Below are 26,801 nucleotides of genomic sequence, written 5' to 3'. Positions count from 1 at the left end.
TCACCTTGTGTTCTCTACTATGTCACACTACACGGACCAGCTGCACAGTTGGGCATGTCAGCAGGTTTGGCAGGACGCTGTACATACGTCTCCAGCAAGGCCCTGGGGCAGCATCGAGAGGCCTCCTTCGGCTGCACCCTCACAATGCCTGCCCTTCCGCCGCGTCACTGGAGCAGACCACGCCCCCTGGGCCGAACAACAACAGAGGGAGGAGCAGGAACCGGCTGGGCAGGGATGCTGCGGTCGGGCTTTTAAAGCCGCAGCGCGGGAGTGGCAGCCGGAGACGGAGGTGCACTACTTTACTGCTCCCCGGGATGATGGCGACCTCAGAGTTGCTGGTGTTCGCCAACTGGAGCACCCTGCTTGTGTGCATGGTGCTCAAGTTCCCGCAGATCCTGGCTGTGGTGTCCGCACACTCTGCCCGGGGGCTCAGCCTGAATAGCTTGCTGCTGGAGCTGACCGGGTAAGAGATCCGCGCAGCACCGCCCGAGGAACTGCAGCTGTACACAGAGCTGCACAGTGACGCAGCGCGGCAGGCTCAGTTATTCAATGTGTGCATCTCTGCTTCCGGGGCATCCTTAGGGGCAGGCCTGGGTACTTGAGAGTTAAAAGGCAAAGCTTGTGAAATGTATGCTCAGCACAAAAAACTGTCAAGAATCCAACTTGAGTACTTTTACAGTCCTAGACCACGTTGTTTCCTTTTGAATCTTTCTGGGTCGCAAGTGATTTTTTTTTTGATTTTTTTTTTTTACTTTTTCAAGTTTGTTTCACTGTGAGATCACCTTTCTGGGCACTTTTTTTTCGTGAAAAATTAGAAGCTTTCTGACTGATCAAAGTTGATGAACTGAATTTGAAGGTGTTCCTCTATTGGTGTTATCAACTATATTTGAATTATTCATATATGCAATATCCGATACATTTTCATGTAAATGAGTCAACAGTGAACTACTGTATTGTTGATGTTAGTCCTGGCTTTTCAGCTGACTGCATGTTACATTGTGGAGCTTGCAGTTTTGCTGTAGCACTTCATTATGGGCTCAAAACCCCTGTAAGCAAAGTGCTGTTGGTTAAAATGCCAGAATTGGCCAAAAGTGTTGATAAATCTTGTCTGTTATGGTTCGGCTAATTCCGCCATTTTGTGAAGTGTTATACAGGTTGGGGCAGATTTATCAACACTTTGCACCAGTGCAAAGTCACCAAACTGGTTACAAACCGGCTCAAACTGTTAATTAGGGATTTAATTGCTGAAAAGTTGCCTAAAAATAAACACTTTGCATCAAGAGGGTGTTCCATGGGTGTTGCAAATGCGTTTCCATGCAGCTACCCATGATTTTTTATGCAAAGTCCTATGTACTATATTGACACAGACTTGCGCCCAAAATCTATGCTTCCCAGAGGAAGGCGCAAAGAAGGAAAAAAGTTTTTTCTTTTCTCCAAACCAAAGTGTGAGTGAGTGCAGAGTGCAGAGTAGTGAGTCCAAAATGTGGGAAAATATAAAGGATATCTAAGCATAAATTGTGCACCTTTACTATAAAAAATGTATGTTAGACTCTCGCAGACACCTTTGCTCTATGTTGCAAAGGTGTGTTAGTGGCGCTAGGCAGCCAGGAATTGTGCCATCGCTTTGAAAGAACAGCAGGGTCATATCTTAGTAGGGATGGTGCTCACCTATTCTCTCTCTCTTGCGCAGAGCAACGCAGCGCAGCAATGTAACCGACGTTGCTATGCTGCTTTGCATGATATATCAGTAAGTCTGCTTAGACCTGTAGTCATTGAATAGCTGTGCTTTAAAATTTTATGAAACTGCCATCTTCACTTAAAAAACTATGTGTTAACCAAAAGTAAACTCTGCTCACATATTTTGTGAGGATTAACTCTTTCATGTATATCATGCATTGAAAGAAGCATTGGCAATGTAAATCATTTTGTCCTTGTGTTGTGAAAGTTGTATACCAAGATTCATAACAGTTACAACATGGACAGCATCAGTGCAACTTTACCGAAGAAAAGAGCAGGCGCCAATAGCAGAAGGAACTCAGGATTTACCTGATTTACCACTCTGGAATCTGGGCTACCAAATCATTGTATAATAAATAGTTCCTGTTAGAAATAGGGGTCTCTAGTTGGCAATGGTTTGCGCCTTTGTCCAAATAGGGACCCTTGCTTCTAGTCAGGGAAAGGGGGATACACTCTAAAAATAACCCCTGCTCGCCCCCTTGGTAGCTTGGCACGAGCAGACAGGCTTATCGCAGAGGCAGTGTGTAAAGTATTTGTGAACACCTACAATAATACAGTGAAAACACTACAAATGGACACTAGAGTAGTTTAGAAAAATAAATAATCTTTACTAGACTTAACTCAAGACCAAATAACAAAAATCCACAATACACTATTAAGAATATGACTTTAAAATGGTAGAAATAGCTTAGTTCAATGTAGATGGTAAATGCAACACTTTACTCTCAAAGTACCTTGGATGCGTCACGCAAAACAAACAAAAAGGTTGGAGGGAAAGTGATGCGTCGGTTCCTTGATTCGGGGGAGGTGATGCATTGTTTCCTTACTGCAGCGCAAGGGAGGTGATGCGTCAGTTTCTTACTGTGATCCAGTGCGATGCGACAAGATGGATCCTCGATGTGATGCAACGATCCGGTGCGCAAAAATGGCGAATTTGATGCGATGCTACAACTTGGTGGTGATGTGTGCACGGCCGTGCGGCAAAATCGATTGTTTCTTGAGCTGCGATAGGCCCTGCGACACACTTGCCCAGTGATGCAGCGGCAACCTCTGCCGTGGCGATAAACTTCTTTGGCGATGCGACACGTCTCGCCGATGCGTTGGCAAACAGCTGCTGCGGTTACATGCTTCTTCCTCGTTATGTCACGCTTCCAGCGACACACAGTCTCCAGAGGGCCCAAAACAACAGAAGGCACCTCACTGCAGGTAGAATTCCCAGCAAGGAAATTCAGGGGGAGCTGGTGGTGAAGTCCTTGTGTCCCTGAGACTTCAGAACAGGAGGCAAGCTCAGCTTCAAGCCCATGGAGATCCTCCTCATAATAGTAAAAGGACACACAAAGTTCCTTTTCTCCTTTCCTTGGCAATAAGTAACCCCTGCATGCAAACAGCACAGGGCAGTCTCCTCTTTCAGCTTCCTTGGTTTCTCTCCTTGGCAAACGGTTTGTCTTGATTCCCAGAAGTGATCTAAAGTTCTGGGGTCTGGGCCCCAATATTTATACTGCAAAATCCTTTGTCCTCTGAAGGCAGAGGGTGCCTGTGCCCAGCCAAAACCAGTTCTGTCCTCCCTGGTGCAGCTTCCTGACAGGAGGTAGAGACCGCATTGTTGAAAGCAGACCTGGCCCAGGTAGCTGAAAGGAAATCCCCTCCCCATCCTCTCTATTCAATGAAGGCTCAGGCAAGTGAACAGAAATCTCTCCCCCCTACTCTCTATTCAATGCCGGTCCTATTCAGCCCAGCCATGACTGCTGGAGCTAAGGCCCTCTCCAGTCCCCTGTCACTCCCAAACCAGGCATGTAATACACAAACCTAGCAGATGCATACTGGATGGTTAGGCAAGAAAATACCTACTTTCTAAAAGTGGTATTTTCAAACACAGAATGTAAAAATCACCCACACTAAAATATATATTTTACCATTCTGATTTCAGGCATACTAAACTTTATTTTCCTATCTTGTTCCTAGGGTCAGTTAGGATCATAAGGTGTTCTAACCAAACTGCCCATTCTGGCCTATGGGAACAGATGACCTTGCAATAGTGAAAAACTAAATTGGCTGTAATTCACTATCAGAAAATGCCCCACACATCAGGGCATGTCCTACCTTTCACATACAATGCACCCTGCCCATAGGAGTGACTTACATGTAGAAAAGGGAACGTTTAGGGACTGGCAAGTGGGTGCACTTGCCAAGTCGACATGGCAGTCCCAGACTGCACACAGGCTCTGCAATGGCAGGTCTGAGCCACACTTTAAAAGCTGCTTCTGTGGGTGGCACAACCAGTGCTGCAAGCCCACCAGCAGCATTTGATCTAAAGGCCCTGGGCACACATAGTGCAATGTAGTAGGGTCTGACAAGTAAATAAAATAAGCCAATCATGGAGTCACTAATTCATACAACAATGTACAATAGGGAACACTTGCACTTTAGCACTGACTAGCAATGGCAAAGTACCCCAAGCATCTAGACCAGCAAAAACACAGGAGGTAACAGCAACACATGAAATGTCAGGGAGACCCATGCCAATGGTTCCAGGTCTAACAGTTCCCTTTGGGATTGATTTGGTCTATTGGCAGTTTAGCTCAATATCGCATAAATCATTGTTGGTTTATTATTTAAACCCATATTTCTAATATCATTTTAAAGTGTTTTGCACCTGTGTATCCTCGGATCTCATTTGTTGTTAAAACATATGGAACCATGGCTGGTCATATTATTTACAACACAGTATAGCTCTCTCAGTTAAATGCACAATTTATTCAAATAAGCACACTGAGTTATGTTATTTTGGGAAGACTTGAAAGGCACAGCTCAGATGAGGGACAACAGAGCTTTCTGTGAAATTGTAAACAGTCCTTTCTTTTCAGATAAACTCGCTACCGGTATAGAGTGCCATATCCCCAATAGCGATTAGATTGCTCATTTCTCCCAGATATTCATCTCTAGCATTATGTTAGTGAATCAATCTGTACAAATAGGGGTTCAGATCTTGCTCCAGGTAATGATACCTGATTTGAGGGATGGATTAGTGTAGCTGATGTATCAAAGGCTTTCTTAAGTGCTACGGCTAGGAAGGCCCCTGGCCCTAACTGGGTACCAATTGGTTTATTTAGGCACAATCCAACTCTTAGGCCCCATTATTGACAAACTTGATGAGAGCTGCAATTAAAAAAGGTCCACTTCACTCCTGGAGGGAATCATATATAGTGAGAAGGGTGACAGGAGCGTCCCAGCTTGTTACCGTGCTATCTGATTGTTACATTAGTCTGCAAAATTTCTAGGGCATGTAATTCTGGGAAAATTAGAGGAATCTGTGGAGGAACACTCCTTCTTTTCAGAAGTCCAGTATGGATTTGGTCCCTGTTTAGGCATTGTTGAACAGGCATTAAATCGATCTCTAATTCTGGGGAAATACGTCAAGGCCAGGAGAGGTGCCATTCATATGGCCTTCATGGACCTCTCCTGTGTCTTTGACTATGTTGACAGGGAGAAGCAATGGGGGCTAATGGAACAAGCTGGTATCAACCCTTTTCTAGTGGAACTACTGATGCGCCTCAATTGGGATATCTCCACAAAAGTCAGTTACATACAAAATGGTGACTGTACAAACCCCATTAAGGTTACAAGAGGGGTAAAGCAGGGTTGCATTTTGGCACCTTTTTGTTTGTACTTTATATAAATGCCCTGGAGTATTTTTTAGCATCTGGTGTAAAGGATGTCCATAAGATAGGCCCCTGCCTGGACCCTGTACTTTTATGCGCAGATGATACAGTTCTTATTGCACGTAGAGCAAATGGATTGCGAGCACTTTTAGTTGCTTTTAATCATTTTATGGGGAAGCTAAATTTGAAGTTCAACCACAGTAAATCTTTTATAAAGACCTGTGGGTCTAACTAAAGGTTTTTTTTATCGGGACAACTCTGAAGGCTAAAGTATCCAGTTTTAACTACTTAGGTATTTTATTTGATGCAAACTTGATTTGGGACAGGCTAGCTGTGTTGAGAACACAAAATATGGTGGCTTCATGTGAATCAATTTGTAGATTTGCCATAAGCCCCCTGAGAGAGATGTGTACACTTTATAAAAGTAATGTTTCTGTTCAGGAACACTTGCAGTTGGTGGATGGGATATGCAGGCTTGGGTAATTCACAGACTGCTGAAAATACATTTTTGTGCAGACTTTTTACCATCCCCAAAACCACGTCTAGTTTTATCTCACATCAGGAACTGGGCCTTGGTTACTTGGAGGACCCAGTTTGATTGACCCCTCTACTACTGTGGCTGAACCTTTGGTCTACTCATGAGACTACATTTTCGTGCAATGTAATAGTGGACTGTATGAACTCTAGCCATATAATGGCGTCTTCTGGTTGGCATATGTTAATACCTTTTCCATCTTGAGTTTGAGCACTATCTTTGATTGTCCATGTAGTATTCACTCCAGGTCAAATGCATTGGTAGAAGAAAAGTTCCTGGAGGGCAGGGAGAAGGTGAGAATTGCTAAGGTGCTTGATATAGCTACAATAGTAATGTATGTGCCTATCTGTACTTCCATGGGGATTGCACCATACCTAACCTTGATAACCAATTCTGAGCATAGAGTTACGACTGAATATGGTCTCTTTTTTAGTAGCATTTCCAAAGGCAGGATCCTGGTTTGCTAAGCTTCCATGCTGCCCATGTGATGCTGTCTTTATTCAATCCATATTGCACTTCATGCTTTTGTGCACATTGTTTTGTACTATGCAAACCTGTTTCTCAGGCCCCATTTTAAGTAGTATGAAGTTAATGTAATATTTGGAAGGTTTACATTTTTATACAATGATTGTCTACCCCAACAATGTGTTTCTCTGTCTTAAATGATATACTTGCTGCTTTAAAACTGAGGAAAAAATATGCTTCATAAATTTTGATTTAATTTTTAACTTTTAGGAGTACATGTCTGCATAAAAGACGTGGCTGTAACCTTTTAATGAATTCAAAATGTGTATTTGGGGTCTTGTATTGAATTTAATTATGTATTGTCTTTTTTTACTGTGTTTTTATGGTTAGGCTCTGACTGAATGAAGAACTCTTTGAGTTGTGCTATTTTATAGCCATATACCAATTCTAATGTTATACTCTTAATAATGTCTGGCATCAAAGCAATTGGACAGAACCTTTTTTTTTTTTTTAAACTAGCTTTAAAAAATGCATTTTCTCACCTTTTACACCTAGCCAGTTTGTGCACGATCCAATGTAACTGCCCTAGAGTGTCAGGTCGAAACTTGTAATCCTTTCGTCTTCGAGAAGTTGTTCTAGAAAAAATTACTAGAATGGATTGATTTACTAAGTAAGTCTTGGGCCTATAAATGAGTGAGTTCTGAGGACTTTAGATATTGAACTTCCTCAGAATGTATTTCTGGACCCTTGAGATAGCTACATACACTCCTTGTTAATGATTACAACAGACTTGTTATTTTAAGATTTTGTGAAATCACTGCACTGTATGCAGTTGCACTTTTGATGGAAACTAGAGATATTATATGGCAGGGAGATAGTGATACTGTTATATCCCCAGTATTACATTTACATGTAATCAGTCTAGGTCCTCCTAGCTGCTCAGCCAGAGTGAGAGATGGTAACGGAATGTTGGTGTGACTGTGGTGAATGGAATGCCTGGGTGCCTGAGTGGATGAGTGGTGACAGTTAGAGATGGGCTGAGCAGCAAAGAAGGCTGCTCTTGGTGTGGCTAGTACATGGCTAGTACCTGACCAGAGTTGGCTAGACAGAGATTGATGCTACCTTGACATGGAACCAATAAAGAAGACTTGAAATAAACTACATGGCTACCAGTGTCTCTATGTACAGGGTACAAAAGTTATTCACTGTGTTTATTTAAATAAATTGTGCATGAGTGATAAGGCTATGCTATGGTGTAAATAATATGTTCAGCTAAGGTTCCTTAGCTTTCCATAAAAAGTGTGCTCTGAGGGCACACAGATGTAAAACTCTATAAATTAAAACTAGAAATAAGGGTTTAATAAATAAGCTAATAGTGATCTATTTGTTATTGAGCTAACCTGCCTACAGGGCAAATCAATCCAGAAGGGACCATTTATTATATTAGCAGCACTAACATCACACAATTATCCCGCGCGTAGATCCCCAATAGCTAACACACAACAGAGGGAGTGAAACAGTTATTTGCTATCTGTAAACAGACATAAACATACAAGATGTACCAAACTCCTGGAAAGAGCTGTGGAAACTGTCCCTAGTATCATCTTACACCTCCTAAAACTTGGGGGAGGCTGAGACGGAGGGGACCTGCCATTTGAGGTACTTAGAGGCTTTTGTAGCTGGTGATTGACCCTGGTGAGAGACCTTATGTGGCTGAGGTTGTCAACGGTAGGCACAGAAACAGCCCATTCAAGCGCATACCTGTATACGACACTGGAATCTATTGCGGCCAGAAGAAAAGACGTCCACAACTAGGAAACCAAGCTACTTTGTAGAGTTTTAGACATGTGATCTGGCAAGTCACGGGGGCCTGTGGTTGCTAATGAGAAACGGAGGAAGAGGATAGATCTTCCTGTGCTCCCTGTTGTGCAAGACCAGATATTCTAATTGACTCCAGCTACACCAATTAGAGGTCACCCGCCTGACTCAACAGCAGATGCATCCATAATCTGCACTTCTGAAGGGGTCAAGCACTGTCCGTTTCGAGCCCAAAATTACCTCCAAATTCAACGTTCTAAAAGATGCTGGGGCATTCATCTTTTCCAGTAACAAGAACCTTAAGTGCCTGCCCATCCCCTTCAGCCCCACTATGATCATCTGCAAAGGGGCCCCAGCACCCGCCCAGCTGGAAGAGATCTCAGGAACTGGTAGGGCCCTCAGGAGTCCTAAGGCCTCTAGGGACCTCTCCCATAAAGAAGGGGCCCTTTCTGCCCGGGGCAGGGACAAGGAACAGCCTGTACATTTTGGTGCAAGTACTCTCCTTAGCCCTTGGGATCAAGTAGATCAAACAGAACAAGAGGAGCCAGAGAAAATAGCCTGGGAGGCTGTCTTAAAATCTAAGACTGAACACGTTAGCTTTGTACGTAGCCAGAATCGCCAAAAATATTTAAAATCTCGACAATCTGATAAAAAGGTTTCAGGCAGATGCAGTGGGTCCCCGCCAGGTATGTAATTGTTCACTAGTTCCTGATAAGGTATGCAAGCTTCCAGAGATGATGACAAAGCTTGTGAGTTATTTGAAGAAAGCGGTCGATGTGAAACCACAAGAGAACAAAGGTTGGGTGCAAAAAGAAGACGAAGAAAAAAATTAAGATGGAAGCCAGGCCAGTCAAGGAGACAGCACAAGCATAACCATAGCAGTTGAGGCTGGGAATCTGCAGCATGCAAATTCAATACATAGTGCCATTGAAGGCAACAGTTTGAGCATATCAATCAGGGGCACCGATTTGTGGGACATATCTGCCTCTTTAGCTGGACCTAGCGATCTTGGCAGAGAACATCTCGTAGCAGAAGGAGAGTCCAAATGCAAGAGATCCAAAAAAAAAAGTCGGACAAATAAAAATCTAATTCAGAATCATAAGATGGTGTACTACCGAATCTTCCATACTAGAAAAAGTCCTGCTCTCATTGCCATGGCTAAAGAATGAAATTCCTCTAGTTACCTATAAGACCCGCCTGAAGACGCAGGCCCAACCTCAGAACCCACTACCATGTCTCAAAGGATCAACACTACGAAATCTTCCAAAGTAAGCGCCCCACAAGACATTGCTGAGCTAAACACAATAGATAAAGGAATCCTATCACAACTTATCAGTCAAGGGGGACCGGTCTAATCTAGGCTTGAACAAATCAGCTGGGGGCCCTAGCATCTGGTTGAACAGCCATCATGGCAACAAGAGCGGGATGACTGAGCACCAAAAGACCTACATCTCCGAAACCCAACCAATCAAGTGTCCTGTATAACATTAGTGGACCAGCCACAACGAGCTCCATGGAGCCTCATATATACCCGCCCCCTCTGTCATCTAGATTGGGTAGCTCAAGCCTAGACTCCAACTCCCATGAAGTGGCCCCTATTTCATCACTCAATATCGCGCCTAGCAATAAGAGTGGGGCAACAGTTACTTTCCACGATCTCATGGGGGAATCACACGATCTGCTTGTTCCACCCGCCTCTGCCAGAACCAATTTTATATCCTCCACTCATCCGGACATGGATGTTCGAACACTTACTAAAGCACATGCTGGCTGTTGTTACAAACTTAGGTCGGCAAAAGAAGATTCACTGGGCTACTATCTTTGGATAACTGGAAACAAAGCAAAGGTCTTTTGCAAGGTCCTACTTGTACCAGGCCTTGAACATACTTGGTTAACAGATGTCTGGGACTTAACCATTAGCCATCAGGAATTTAAAAGGGTGCCAAAAACTAGCACAAAACTGATCTTACTACTAGAGGACAAGGCCTGCCTCTCTCAAAGTAATAAAAACGGCTGGACTGATAGATGTTTGAAACCACAGTGTTATCTAAGCAAATTGATAGGTCAAAGGCACAGTTTATGAAACTTAGGATGGGGGTAATTCCGTACCCCATTTATTATCCTGCTTGTAAAAGAGGTGAGGAACAGGAGAAGTGTCTGTTATGCAAACAGAATAAGGAAGATATCATTCATGTACTGTGCTTGTGCTCCACCCCTATGGAGGACAGGAGAGAGCTGCTACGAAGAGGGTGGATCTCCCAGGGCTCAAGGCCCTGCAAGGAGGCAGTGGTGGCCTGCTTTGATCCGTCGGACACTAATATAAACTATGCACTGGTAACGTTTTTTTCATCGCTTCCTAAAAAAGGTGGCCTTGGCTCCAACAGCTGAAGGGATGAGTGCGATTAGACCTTTTACAGCTTGGTTTTGGTGCCCTGAATGTACAGCTAAGGTCTCCAGTCATCCAGACCTTTTGTACATGTACCTTTTTTAATGACAACAGTTTTTTGTCATTGTTGTCTGCTGTACCCGCATTTTGTAGACTCGTTGTTTGCAATTAACTGCATATGTGAATGAGCAATGCTTTGAGGCAGAGGAGTTCATCAAGAAAACTGGCCACCCTCTATTAGCTTGTTTTAATTTTTTGCACATCTCCATTTTTTGGTGAGACCAAGGGTACGATCAGGCTTGGGGCAGTTTCACCTTGATCTGTAGGGTAGGTACAAAAACTCTTTCTGGGGTTGTTTTTAAAACAAAACTAATTGCAATGGGTCCATGTGTGTGTGTTTTATAAATACTTTTAATATGTAATTTGTTGATATTACTATATTGTATTTATTTTTAGTGTATTGCAAAGGTTTTAGTAACCAAGCAATAAATATGACTTACCATAATTTCTGGAAAAGTAGCAAAACCACCTGTAGATTGCCATGCATTCATGTACTCATATAGGATGATGAATTCTCCATGCCATGTGTAGTATACATCATCTGTGGGCACCATATCTAGCTCTGGGAAACATCGGAGAGTACTACTGGTTGTACAGTCTTCTAGTTAAGGGTTCCCTACTACAAAGTTAAAAAAAGAAAATAAGGAGTATCAACCAGTGTACCCTGCTTTTATTGTCCAGTTGACAGGTTTAAGTACTCAAATATTGTCCATATGAGGTCAGGCGCCTTTCTCACGATTGTAGGCTTCCCAAATCAAATAAACAGTCCCTGAGTTGTAGGATATGTTTGGTACTTTATGCAAGTGTGTTCAATATATCCTTTGTTTTTTCACAAAATGGGGTGACTGCACTAGAAATTCCCCTTCTTAATTGAACGGGTATACCTTGAACTGAACAGTGCATGCTTCCCTCCATCAGAGTGCAGGTACAGCTATGGCAGAAACAGCACATGCTTTTCCCATCACAGAGTATGGGAAAATCGGGTGCTAGCAGTGCAAGCTTTGCTTCCTCATAAAACAGGTACAGCATTACAGTAGCAAAGCAAGATTCCCTCTTTCACAGAAGGCAACAAGGGCAATCACCATTCCCCACAGAACAAAATCAGCAGGGCAGACTAGTACAAACTTTATTTGCTCACAGAACATGTAGTTAAGGCATGAGTGACATGCAGGTTACTGACAGATGTGTTGAGCGGGCACATAACTCAATGATGAAAAGAATGTATCTGTGATTTCTGACTTAATTCTCACTTAAGTGATATTCCACTTCAGCATCCTAAAAGACTGGCTGCTGTCACTCCGAGACCTGCTGTTTGTGTTGATTCTTTGGTTTTCTACATAATGAGGGGTAGCCTTTGCCTAATAGGCCATTGTTATTTGGAGCAGTCGACGCGCGACCTAAGTATCGATGCTCTAGATTAGCGCACAGGCATGTGAATGCTTGCACACCAGACGCTGTCAAACCATATCCTTGGTGCTGCAAAATGTTGAGGGCTGCCATTGTTGCTGTGTGAGGCGCTGGTACTATCCCATTTCCTTAGACCACAGACGACATCCAGATTTCTTTTGGCTAAAATGTATTATTAGAATACCTTAATGTAATGCACGTGATGGATTTAACATTTTATTTATATAAACTTTGCACTCATGGTAATATACAATGTCTTGTGTTTTCCTAAAACATGCAGGTGTTTCCTTACAAATGACCTCCTGTATCTCTGTCAATGCTGGTAGGTTGGTGTACCCCAGGGAATGTGCGTTTAACTCATATTTTGGCTTGCTAGGAGACTGCATGAAATGCATGGATACTAACCTGCATTTTCAAGAGTGAGCTGGGCATGTACTGAACAAAATATTTAATTTCCTTTTTTTTCTTTTTTTATTAAACGTGCAATTCATATTTTTACACCTATTCACATGTAAGGCAGATAAGGCAGTTCTGCTTTCGTTTAGGCATTGTGCTTATTCACTGATTACAAGAAAGTCATAATGGCTTTAATTGCCATCTTAAAGCATAGGATTTTTACTTCCATCCATTTTTTTTTTTTAGATTCATTTATTTATTTTTAAATTTCCCATAACCATTTCAGTGGACCAAGTGTTCGGAGATGCATTTCGAGGGCAGGGCGTTTATGGGGCGCACCCACTTGGGAGCTGGCGATCTGGGTTTGAGTCTCGGCATTGGGGCAACATCCTACAATTCTGGGCAAATCACCTAGTCAGCCCATGCCTATGGACGGTGCCTAGATGCTATTGGAGGGAAAATGTATTGAACAAACACCCAAAAAACATATTGATACAGCAATATGGGTGTATTACAATACTGCAGTGAAGATCAGTCACTACAGGAGGGATCAGTTCTCCTCCGAGGAGATGCAGCTTGATGTCTGAAGTTCCAACTCCGAAGCAGCCCTATTTATTCCCCCAAACCACAAAGGAAAAGGTTACAAGTTCATCATTGACGTAAGCAATGTTCATACAAGATAGTATCGGTAAATGTAGCAATTTCTCAGAAACAGAAGCGCAGGTAGATGGGCTTAGCTTCACATGATGAGCCTGGAAATCCCCTAGGTGGGTTTCGGTTCTCAGAATTTAAGCGGAGCAAAGATCTATTTATCTAACTGCACAGCCTGTGGTTAAATTCTGCTCAACGCTGATTGGCCAAGCTTGTCTGACCCTTTGTATGTGGTTTCTTCAATCAAGCCATCTTGCGGGTTAGGTGTGGAGCTGTGGTTTCTGCAGAAGCGAGTGACCAGCTATCTGACATTTAAGTGTATTAAGCGTGCACAGTATGTACTAAGTCAGGATGTGCACCTGGTATTTCTTCCTATGTACTTGTTCAAGCTGAAGGTGTAAAAAACACAGCACTTCAGAGGAAGCGGGCTCTTATGTGATATTTGCATCTTGGCACGTTCCTCTAGGAGATGGAGGTTGTGGAACCTATTTTTGTAGCCTCTCATGTTTAGCACTACTGGTTTCCTGAGTCTGGAGGGAGATATGATCTAAGCTTCATGCAGTAGGTCAACTTGCTAACCGCAAGATGTTTCCTGACCTTCTAACAAACAATGTGACCTATTTATCTCTGCTTGACATATTGTTCTCCTAAGTTGCTACTTCTGTGCAGAGGCCTGTGTTCCTACAGGGGCCTAAAACTGTCTCTAACCTGTAAACTTTGCATGGAAATCTCAAGCCTCGGATCTGTGTGGGTCTTTGTTTAATGTATCCCATTTTCCCTATATCAATACCCATACAGGTGATAAGCTGCGCTATATACATCTTCAAACTTTAACTTTCTTATGGATGGACAGTGCATTACATAGAGAAAACACTCCACCAGAGAAATTTGAAACAGTGCCCTGCAACTAGAATTTCTCTCCACCAAAAGTTTAAATTAATTAACCAGAGCAAGTGTACGGTTTACACGTTCGGTTCAGTGATTTATGTATTTATTTTACACCTGGTCCCTCCGATATAACTTTCTTCATGTAACTGCGTAGTTCCACAGTAGTGAATGGAAAGACAATAACAAACACTACTCCCTTTTGTAACGCAAAGCAATTAAACTGATTCCTTGTCGTCACCACTTTACCAGTGATAAATGTCAAAATGCCAGCCGCCATTAACTACTAATGAAATAATGTGAGAAAATAATGATGTTTTAACTTTATACATTTTGTCTGGTGGTTGGTCTGTAGCTTAATAGTAATGTGCTTGTGGCAGACTTTAGTCTCTTCCCTGGTCAGGCCAAATAGGAATGGGTACACTTGCGTTACATCATAGTGCTATTTTTAATGTATTGAACCTATACCTTTACATATTGTCATGTATATTAACTTGTTTTGTATACATCTCTTCATTCGTCAGTTCTGCTATTTCTATGTAGTCTAAATAATAGTATCACAGGACTCGCCAGCGGTGCGCATTTACCTTGCTGAACCAAATTGACTATATATACTCTCCAAGAACGGAGTTACTACTTAGCACTTACATTTGGGCATTTACTGTAGTATCACATTCTTCTCTGCAATTTACTCAGCAGGCTGCAACGTAATTTCTGGTGTTCCTCGCACAGGCATGATTTTGCAAGGAATCTCTGTATTTCAATTCATACAAAAGCCAAACAACTGGTAAAATATAGACGCTCAGAACATTGAGAACCTGAAAAAAGCTAAACCTGCAGATTACACTACAGAGAGCCTCTCTGGGAAGAAATTGGCCAATTATCTTTCTTGCCCATTGGCCAAAACAGTGAGACAACGTTTATCCAGATCTGCTTTTTATGCACACTCCAAATGGAAACTGTCCAAAAAGCTGTTGTTTGTGCAGGTTTTTTATTGTTACATCTCTATGTACTCTTTCTCTTTTAAGATCTTGCTGAATATTTTGATGGTGCTTTTACAGCTTTTATTTAGATTAGAATTGCAATCTCTGGCCATTACACTGTAACTCATTAATTTTCATTGAAGCAAATCACATATTGTAAAATTGTTGTTCATTTTTACAAATAATACATTTCTAATAATCTAAGCGTGGTGTGTATTCCGGGTGAGATGCAACATTTTAAATAAAGGAAGCAGCTTTGCAAAATGTTGTATTCATGCCTGCACTGTGCTATCTGTAACCCTTTGCTCTACCTGTCCCTCCATGCACCATGGGTCCACAGGGCTGGATATTGTTCTCTTTCTTCAAATGGACAATAACAGGGAGTGCAACTGTAGGTGAAAAAGGACTCCTGAACCTTGTCCATTTGAAGAAAAGAAAACCTTTTTACATGTTCTGGAAAGGGCTTAAAACGTTAAGGTTTAAAATGAGTTGTCCGATGTATTTGAAGGTTGAGACAATCCTTGTACATTTGAACGTTGACCTCTACTGTGTGTGTTAATATTACGTTAATACTTAGCAATCATTTACACCTGTGAGTAATGTGTGGCAAGAGATGATGTCGTTAATTGTGTGTGTTCCCTCCTTCACAGCCCCTGTAAAGGAAACAGATTCCACTTGTTTTGGATGAAACCAAATCATTGTACAGCAACAAATGATGATTTCAGTGCATAATGTATCATGGTGGTTTATCACTGCTGCAAGTAAGGATATCCAGTATAGAATCATGCTCAAGTGAATGACTCCAATCGCCTGTCCTTTCATTAGACTTCAGATCTTTGCTAGAGTACAGACTGCCACTTGCGTTTCACAAGGGGAATCTTGCATAGAGGACTTCCTCAAAGCCCGATACATAGTGTTAAATACAGTAGGCAGACATTGTTGTCTTAGTGCATGACCGTGCAGCTCTACGACCAACCAAGTTTCGTGTGGAGAGCCACTGCCCCCCTTGCACGCTGACCCTTTACCTTTTTCACTCAAACCATGTGTGGAATCCCCAAGGCTCGATCCATCTGTCAGTAATCTTAGAACTATACATTGAGCTCATGGAAGTCTTGTTGGCAAGAATAGAAGTATTCACAGGTATGACTGTGCTCTACCTAACGGTTTCCTTGAGAAACTCCGAATCTCTTTTTTTAGCAACATCTAATGATACATATTTATACATTAAAATTAAATGCTGCTACACCCTGAAGAACCTCCTATTTCTCTTACAGACATTCGGAACTGGAATTTGTGGTTTAGACAGACGCTTCAGACCAAGGGATCGGGGCAGTGTTGTCAAAGGTGAATGAGGAGGGCCTTGATCAGCCAGTTGAATTTATTAGCAGGAGACTTCTTCCCAGAGAGCAGAGGTGGAGTGCCATTGAGAGGCGCTTGCTATAGTTTGGTCCCTGAAAATGCTGAGACCATATTTGTGTGAGATTCACTTTCGTGTTCAAACTGACCACTGGCCTCTCACATGGTTAATGCAGATGAGGAGGGAGAATCCCAAGCTATTGAGGCTGTCCATTTCCCTACAAGGAAGGGACTTTCCAGTGGTACAAGGACCTGTGGTTGCCCATGCTGATGCTTTTTCCACTTTACTGATGATGACTATCCGGGTGTAGGTTAATAACCCATCTCCTTTTATTTGGGGGGAGGGGGCATGCTATGGTGCAAAGTCATCCTGTGCCCTGGCCACCCCAATTTTGTTTGTTGACTCTTACTGGTGGTAAATGACTCTAACTATCCCTGGACTCTGCCTAACGAGGCCTAGGGCCAGTGCTATGGTGAAAACACACACACATTAGGGTACACTAGGTGTTAGGGTACCCCTATGATTTGCATGGCCTACCCTATAAGTCCGGAGTACATAATAGGGCAGGGGGATTAAAAGTACCCTTATGTCCCTAGTATATAATGGGACATGGCACTTTAGAGGCAGCAGCCCTTTCTCCACTTGCATGTATACACTGCTGAGAGCCTGAGGTCAGTTCAAAGCAGCCTTGTGTTGCAGCACTGCTTTTGGATATAAATTGTGCCCAAACTCGTCTTTGGTGGTAGGGGCACTTAAAAAGTGCTAAACTACAATATTTTGACTTATTAGGTACCCTCAGGATCTCCCCTAGGTTTTCCGGGGGCGGGGTCAGGTACTTCTAAGGAGGGTCCTTATAAAAGAAGTTTTATATGCCTTTAGGATTAGAGAAAATGCACACTTCAGTTCCCCCCCCTTGTCTACATTAGGTTTGCATATTCAGGACTCCTAAAGTCTCCCCTAGGTGTCCCAGGGGTTGAGGGGCGGGGGAGGGGGGGGGGGGGTCATGTAGCTATAAGCAGGGTTCTTATGAAAAATGTTTTATAGGCCCTGGTGTTGGAGAAATTAGACATTTTATTTTCCCCATTGTCAATCCCCAGCCACATAGGTTAACATTGCAATCGTTTATGAACTCATAACTATTGCTAGTGATTACCGAAAATATTAGTCAAGGACTTAGGAGTATGGTATTGATAAATCTAACAATATGCCAAAATTCAGCCTTCCTGCCCTCTTCACTGATTGTTTTTTCAAAAACACAAGAGAGACCCATACGTCTGATAGAGCGCGCAGAGACCAACTAGCTCAATTTTACCATACTCACCTTGGGCCCATATAACTACTCACACTTTGAACTAGTAATCCTGCCTAATCAATTTACTAATTTATTCACTCTATCAGTTTGTCCAGAGGTCCAATTTAGGACTTATACCTGTAAACCATGACTTACCAATTCTTGTCACCTTACTATAAGTCCTGTGCATCGGAGAGTTAGCATAAACAGGTAATCTTTAAACACATTTACCTTTCTTATAAGAACCAACGACTCGGTGAAAGTTTTAAAACCTTTTATCTATGATAGATTTTCTGAGTCAAATGAAAAGGGCCACAATCTCATGACCATAAATTTTGCAAACATAAATATAACCTGCAGGACATACAGTTTGTAAGAAGTCACAGTAACACTTTTAGACATTGGTACCTGGGTAGGGTAAGAATAGGAAATAGCACAAGGACATACCATTTAGATTATATTTACCTAGAATGGTGCAGTGACCAATCCTGGCCATGGGCTGGGGCAAAATTCGGACCAGGACCAGGACCAGGCTCTCGACTAATCAGGTGCCCACGGGAAAATACCGGTGCAGATCAGGACAGGTGACCTCAGCTAAGTGCAACGCAAGCGTCACACCCCTCTCTCTAGGAAAGCCAATTAATACACTGATTGGGTAATCAATTCTTCTGACGGAGTGCTCCACCAGCACCTCTGCTCTCGATCGCCTATTGAGTGCGTTGGGTCAGTCGGACAATTTCTCTCTGAGCCTACCGTAGTTATACCATTTCGAGGGCAATGTATCACCCCTAAATGTTGCAAATCTATGTGTTCCCCTTCAGTGATTGGTTGCAAAGACGAGGAGAGGTCATCACACCATACTAAGATGATGTAATTTCAATTCAAATTATATTGATTGAATCCCCACCCACAATTTTATATTCCCATGATTTTATTCCGCCCAACAATATTGGTACACATTTTGAATACATTGTATTTGGTAGCTTCCTTTCTAGAGGTCAGAAGAGCAGGTTCCCAGGCACATCGTGTGTAAGAAGCAAATTCAGAGTCAGTACGCATGTTCAGAATCATCAAAGATGGAAGATGTGTCAGTAATCAGGCCCAAAGTACGAGCTAGTAGCAAAATCAAAAACAAACATTTTAGAATACATAAATGCACTGTATACCACTTATCTCTACTCTATCCCCATTACTTTATTTTAACTAGAGCATTAATGATTAAGCGGAACAAGCAAGTTTAGTACAAGCTGCAGCATAAGCATTAGCATGTGAAATTTAAAGCAGCCATTTCTGGCGTTCGTGCGCAGAAGCAAAGTTTTCCCACCAAGCAGAGAGGTACGTCATGCCACGTAGATGTGACAGACGAATGTGCAGAAGGATTCCCGCGTTTTCCGTGGCCATTTTAATGCATTAGAGTTACTGTTAGTAAAAACACATTGAAAAGCTTCCCCATGATACTAGAAATGTCGTGAAATGTAAATATTAGTAAACAAAACATGTTGATTAATATTTTATGAGTTATTTAGAGCGGGCTGAATACAAGCAAGTTTCGGAATATGTGAAACCTTGCTTCATCAATCCCCTCTTTGATGATATTTTATATCATCACAAATTAAGGAACCAGATGCCAACTTCAACACTCTCCTAACTCAATTTCTTCAATTACTTGGGGAGTTTTCTTTTTACCATTATTCTGATAAACTTTCATTCTTTTATATATGTCTCCCTTTAACTCTTCCATTTGAATCGCATCAATTTTTCTTTTCTTCATTTTCTCATTAATAGTGTACCTTTTTCTATTTCTGCAGCATTTGCACCAAATCATTATCACTAATATTATTAGTGATATTCCCATCAATGGCATCAGTACTTTACCTACAATACTTCTACCTACATTAGATATCCAAGTAACAATAGAAGAGAGTCCATCAGTAAGCCTCTTCCATGCACTATCAACTTCCAGTGGTTTCAGTTCTTCTTCCAGATGAGTAATGTTCCTTACATACCTTCCAATTTCAACACTTTTATCTGGTATGTAAGTGCAACAATGTTGCGCTTTCAACATCCTACAGACTCCGCCCTCTTTTGCCAATAATATGTCAAGTATCAAAACAAAGACATTGCCAATACTGTTCACCTTATTTGTTCTATAAATTCTTGACTGCATATGAATTAAACACTATGTGTCATGATACCTTGTTTCTGGATTGAATCTTTTCATTTTCTCAATTGGTTACATTTTCACCAGTTCCGTATTTAGAAAACATACCTGTACAAAACATACATCACTTTGATCAAAATTCAAAAAATCCTATACATTCCTATTCATACTAATCACAAGTCCAGACCTCACTCATACCATCTCTAGCATACATACACAACAACAAATAATTTACATTACAAATGTATTATTCAAAACAATAACCATAGATCAAATTGTTTGTTTGTCAAATTTATAACAATTGGGGGTGTTCAGATACTCTTATGGCTGATATAGCGGTCTATGCATTTCGAACTCAGAGGTGTTTAGAGAGTTCTCATCAGGACCATGTTGTGAAGAAAGAAAAACCTATCTTTAGTGTTTTGATCTTGTATCAGCAGTTTCTAAACTAACTCCTCCACCTTACGTTCCCACTTCTTACCTCTCTTACAGAGAAAAACAGGGCTTGTCAGTTGCCCACGACGCTGAACAATCAAAAGAATCAATAAGGGACCACCTTTCACCACAAATGTCTAAGCATTAAACTTATCTTATTGGTCACCCAAGTCTTGACACTTACGTGAGAATCAAGCAGTCAGCATTCATACCTGTTATTTAGGTACCAACCCAGCCGTCCAAGACCTAATAGGGGGCAAGAATGGCCATTTATTATGTGCTATGTGTCTGGGTTGGTTTTGCAGCAATATAGAGACATATAGAGATAGGACATCAACAAAATCTTACTTTAAGTTGTTGGATCGGCGGTATGTACAGGAATGATTATTATGTACGCCGTCTGTAGAAAGGAACAAGAGTTGTATTAAAACTCATACCGGTACAATTTAAGTTCAATATCTGTCCCCCGTGGGTCTAAAGAGAGACTGACTGACCTCCAAGTGACAGCGATTGTCCACGAAGTGAATTCGTGTCCGATGGTCAGAATACAATCGGTGATTTGTTTGAGCCGAAGCGTTCGCTCTTCATGCATATGGGTCACTTCCTGATTTCCGACATGCTCTTGGGTAATGTAGTTTGAAGCACTAACGTTTGTCTATGACAAACACGGGCGCCATCTTTTAGTGTCAAATAATGTACTCTATGTTCTCTAATGATATGGTAATTGTTCCTTTCAGCAATGCTAAGTGTAGTTTGCTATCAATACGCCTAAACAATTTTTTTGTAAGGAGTTGTTTTACTTGCAATGGATCCGTCTTGGTTTATTTCGATCTTTGGACCAATCAGGCTCCTTATCATCACGGTACACGTTCTGTGATATTTGATCCTTTTTGGAATTCGTTGTATAAGTGCTAGAATCACTATGCGTATGCTGAGGTAGCTATACATTATAACTGCCGGCCCCTTCTCATTATCAAAAGTGCTTCTGGGTGCTGTAGTGCCAAATCCGGATTTTCTAGGGTGTCTAATACATTCGCCATATTTTACCATCCAAAGGTGGACTTGGCGCTCTCTATTAGAATCCTTGGTTTGTGCCCAAAGTGTTGTACAGCATGTGTGGATCTATTTTATATGCCGCAGCGTCTAATGTCCTCATGTTTATTTCTCTATGCTCTTTATTGTCTCCAGGGCTCTAGTCCCATGAGATTGTGATTGTGTCATGTCTATTCTATGGCTCAGGTGGATTTTAGTCCTTTACCTGACCCGACTGCTTCTCTGCCACTTCCTCACTTTTATGTCCGTGTACAGGTCCCTTTTGTCTCAAGATTGTATGAGGCCATTCATTATTAGGTCCAAATAGATTCAATTTAATTTGTAAATTTCTGTAAGTTCATTTAGGCCATGGACGACTGAATTGAACTTCACTATCAGCATGGCTTCTCTCCTTGATAATTTTGCTTCAAGATCGCCACCTCTCCAGTCTTGCTCAACTTTTGAGATTACCGTCCAGCGCAAGTCAGTGTCAGAATGGTTGTTCAGACGCCAATGATTTACCAAAGGGGCAGTTTGTGCGTTCTTTTTTTATTCTAGATTTGTGTTGTTGAATTCTTGTTCGTACTTCCTGGTTCGTTTTTCCTATTTATAATAGGTTACAAGGACATTTGACTCTGTAGATTACGAACCGGGACTTGCAGTTGGTGAAGGCCTCATGTTTCCATATCATATCATTATGTTTAAAGATGATACCTTCTTCTGTAGATGAACAGCAAATACAACCCCCACATTTGTGATGACCTTGGACCGGAGGTAAACCAATCATTGTTCTTAAAGTCGTCCGTTCTTTTTTTGGAAGAGCTGCTCGTACCAGTCCTTTGGCTATTCTGGTGTCTTTTCTAAATGCAAACAATGGTGGATTGTTCAAGGAAGCATTCAGATTCCGTATCAAGTGCCAATTGCTGTTCACTACTTTCTTTTAACATATTTGAATTTGGGCAATATGTTGATACTAATACCATTCTGTCTTGTTCTTTTTTCCAGGAGGCTCTCACATGGTGTCCACCACGCTCTTTTCAGTGATCTCTTTAATAGTTTTTTTGAGTAACCCGTTGTAATGGATTCTCAGTCAATTTTGTAGCATGCTTCATGTATTCATCCTTGTATTGGCAATTTCAACAAATTCGAAGATATTGTCCATACGGAAGATTTTCCTTGAGGCTGCGAAGGTGGTTACTCGAGAAATGTAGTGATTTATTGCGGTCCGTAGTTTTCTTAAAAAAATAATATGTCAAGAGCAAGTCGATATTGTAAAATCATTGATCTGATCACAACCAATTCGGTATTGATCAATAAGAATCCTCCAGCAGTGTCAGTCGATAAGCGATCTACCACTGTACATAATTTGCAAATTCTTTGAGTATTCCGAACCACTCCCACTGAAGGTATCAATGCACTAAATATATCGCCTACAATTTCTGCAAAACTAGCTCTTCTATAACGCGTTTGTTCTTTTTCGTGTTCATTGTTTCCAGTGATTCTTTTTACATGGTATACTTTTGGGAATGCTATTCTGTAATAGCAACTCCCATACCAATGATCAGGCAACTTAAAGTAAGCTTTATTCCCACAGATATAATAAATTCCAGGAAATACTGGATCATTTTCCCCTTTTAGTCCCCAACCACCAATTATGAGGAAATTGTGTTCACGTTCACTGGAACCAATGAATACATTGTTATACTCAGTTTTCCTTCTATGGAGACAGATTTTCCCCATATTTTCGAAATCCAAAGATATAGCAGCATGAGGTTTGCCAGTTGCCATAAATTCTTCCCTTTCAGCCCATTTGGGTATCTGGGGTTTCGTTTCAGTGGCTTTTCTATGGAAATCCTGTCTCCTTTCCCCTACTAAGTTTAAAAATACCTTTTCTTCTTTGTGTAAACTACATGTTAGATTGCATTAGCTACATCTATTTCTTTCATTGTTAGGAAAAATTCACCAAAGAATTGGGCATCTTTAGCACTAAGGACAGGATTCATTCTCCTACGTATAGGAATTTCAGGAAAAATAACATCTATGTTAGAATAATAATACTGCAACCTTCCAGTTTTGTAAAACAGACTTGTTAATGTACTATAGGAAATACCATAAGTCACGGGTAAATGATGGTATGTTACACCTTCAGCTACAGAAGTAGGTAATTTCATGCAGACATAACAATCACTAATTTGCATAGTCTCTACATAAAGTACTAATAGACTAGCAAATACATTAATTTCAGTTTCATTTCTATTTATAATGTGATGTAATTCTATCTCATCTGGTGCTTCTAAATCTACTCTATCTTGTTTATGGTGCGCTATCTTTCTGTGTATACTAGTGTCATTTTGCTTAGCAGCCATCAAGTACGGTATTGCTATTGTCAGTCCTAGCCATACTATAAGTACTATCAATACACTACAAATGCATATCCTACAGCATGTCTTTATACTACTTATTTTCGAGTTTCCAGTAACTCTTTTATAAGCCATTGTTGACTAAGGAGGCTTAACCCCCTCTTTGAGATTTTTTTCACAGAATATTCCTGTGTTTTATCTCCAGTTTGCCTCACTTCTTCAATATCTTGATCAGCAATCCATTCTTCATCACTGTCATCACTGATTTCTAGATTCTCGAAATCTTCATGGATGATGTATGTCCATTCAGGGCCTTTGAATTTATTGTTCAGCTTCTTCAGGCGTGGACTTCTTCTTTGATTGCTGGTGGATGGTTCAGTTTGACTTACTTCGTTCACCTGTTCAAGTTCTTCATCTATTGTCACTAGGCGATATTTCAGTCTTTTAACAAAACCATGCCATTTATCACCTTTTCTGAGACTTTTGACTGGCACTGTGCTTTCTGATTCTTCAAGTGTTCTTTTGTTTTCTTTAAGTTGTGGCACAACTTGATTTTCGTCAACTTCAGGTTTCCTCTCTAACTCACCTACCCCAGGGCTTAATGCAGTTGACTCTTCTGCCCATACTGATCCTTCTATCCTAATCTGCCTGATTCAGGATATGACTTTTTTGGGCCTGGACATTTTTCTTCGTCCTGAATCCTTTTGACTAATCCTGTCTGGTCCTGCACAGGTCTTGCAGATTCTTGATTGTCTTCCGCCTGTGTGTTTTGACTAGTACCTATCTGTCCCTTCTCAGACAGTGGAGTTCTGGTAGGTGTGTCGTTGGTCTGAGTATATTGCTCTTTCTTTATCTGGTCCTCCACACAATTACCATTGACTTGGGTTTCTGTAATCTGAGTACATTCTTCTATACCTATCTCGTCTTCACTATCAGTCTGACTGTCTAAGTATGTTTGGCTTCTTGTTCTCACTCTGATTTCAGGTATGTCAACCACGGGGATCCATTCATCCTGACTGGTGCTCGGTTGCTCTTCGTCAACTACTTCTGGATCAACTTCTTGAGACCCTTCAGGTGCACAACCCTTAGCCTCAAATTCGTCAGGTTCTGGTATCCGCTTGGTATGGCTTGCATGGATCCAAATTGGGATTCCCTTGCACTTTACAGCTGTGGTGGTAACCAATATCACTTACTCTGGCTTTCCCCACCTTGGTGCTAGGCAAGATTCCCGAGTATGATTCTTTATCACAACCCAAGCTCCAGGGTACAAGTCATGTGCTGGAGTTGAATGTCTGGCTTCTGCGTCTTCTCCAACTTGGTGAGAGATAGAACGCACTTGGTCAGCCAACTCTTTGCAGTACTCCAACACTAAATCATGCGATATTGTTAACAGTTGATTTCTTGGCACACATGCTTGCCTCATTGCCCTTTCCATGAGTATCTCATGTGGACTCAAGCCTGTTTCCTTGTCTGGAATGCTTCTGAGTCCCATTGTAGTAGTGGGCCTCAGCAAGGCCTACCAGTGCTAGGGGTTCGCCCTTCTCTGCACAGAGTCCTCAGACCAATAGGATAGAAGTTGGCAAAGAAACTGGAATAGAAAATACAAGATTTATTAAACCTCATGAGGTGGAACTACATTCACACAGCACCCTTCGGTAATGTATGAAGTAGCACCCTGAATGGAAGGAGCTTGGTCCTTTTATACCCACACAGGGGATCAAGAGAAGGCGGTACAAGTACAAGAAGAAGGTTTTAGGTACATATAAGGTCATACAGAAAATGCACAGTCAACAAGTGGGAGGAGCTAACAGTTGCTAATTCTGGTGAACACATCCTGACAGTTACAGACTAAAAGCAGCTGCATGGACAGCTGCAAGCTCAACTGAGCATGTGCGAAGCAGAAGAAACTAAATATAACCTGTCTCTAGGCAGATTCCAAAGAGCCGACAACAGCAAGGTAGAACAGAGCACATGGCACGCACGTGGTAGCACATGACAAACAAGATGGCTGCCAGAAATACAAAATGGATTCCACAAAACGGATAAGATAACCTTTAAATACAGAATGGCTTCTGCTAATGCGAACCCAATCGCTGCCAAATTACAACAGACGACCCTTTTAGCATTAGCTGAAGACGGTCGTTCATCTGGGGTAATCTAGATATGCATCCTGTATATCGATGCTCATCAGTTCAGTGACCTCTTTATTTAGCATTCGTTGGGCTTACATTTGTGCAACATTTCTCTTGGCAGGTGTACAAACAGTGATGCAAATAGAGCACAGCATGGGACCACATTGTATACATATACAGCATGTAAATAGTATCACCAATAGTATACATAGAATAGTCAGTAGCTTCCAGCCCCAAGTAATAAAGAGTGTCCACATCCAGTTCGAAAAAGTCCATGTACCAGTCTCTGGGTGAATCTCTGCAGCAATCTTATGTAGTTTAGAGATTGCATCATATACTTAAGGCGAGTGATCCGGAATGAAAACACAACAGCTGCTGCCGATGATGCGACATGCACCACCTCGATCAGCCGAAATCACATCTAGCACCATGCGATTCTGGAGTGCTACAATCCTCGCAACTTGCAGCTCCTCTGTAATGTTCCCAAGTGCCAAAGCTGTCTGATTGGTAACAGCTTCCACAACATGGGTCAATTGCCCTATCTTTCTGCTGTTCAATGCAGCACCCACGAAGAAAAACCGACCCAAATTGAAATCAACGTATTGTTGCAGAGTGGTGTCAGTCTGGTCCACTTCATCAGTACTTATTGTCCTCTTATTCCTGCTTCTGGAAATGTCATTGTACATTCGGAAATCACGATGATACGATGCAGGTGCCAAAAACACAGGGGGCAACAGAAAGGACACGTAGCAGACCCCTGACCACCCAACAGGTAGTTGATAATATCCCTTATTGCCACAAACAAAGTAAGATTTATGTGAGGCTGTAAAACTGCTGTTATTGGTACCTTCAATGGTTTGAATTACAGTACATTCACTTCTCCCCACTGGAATTCTCCCAACACTACTAATACATAAATCTGCTTTAGCTCTAGTAACAGAAATCACAAATGGTCCATTGTTCTTGATAGTTCTCATATTCGTGAAGACATATGGTATCGAAATATTGTCCGGTTGATACTCTTCCCATTCGGTCCCTTTAGCTGAGGATA

General features: G+C 41.6%; 1 protein-coding gene across 1 annotated transcript in view; it reads left to right on the top strand.

The window, feature by feature from the left end:
- The first annotated feature begins 200 nt into the window (after positions 1 to 200).
- SLC66A3 (solute carrier family 66 member 3) overlaps positions 201 to 26,801 on the top strand; it is an 89,997-nt gene continuing 63,396 nt past the window's right edge. Inside the window, exon 1 of the mRNA XM_078647800.1 lies at positions 201 to 463. Coding sequence (XP_078503926.1) covers positions 315 to 463 — 149 coding nt within the window. The 5' untranslated portion in view covers positions 201 to 314. The remainder of the gene's footprint in view (positions 464 to 26,801) is intronic.

The sequence above is a fragment of the Lissotriton helveticus genome, chromosome 6, assembly GCF_964261635.1.
Source record: "Lissotriton helveticus chromosome 6, aLisHel1.1, whole genome shotgun sequence".
Lineage (NCBI taxonomy): Eukaryota > Metazoa > Chordata > Amphibia > Caudata > Salamandridae > Lissotriton > Lissotriton helveticus.
Note: the sequence above shows the minus strand (reverse complement) of the source record. Positions and strands in the feature narration are given on the sequence as shown.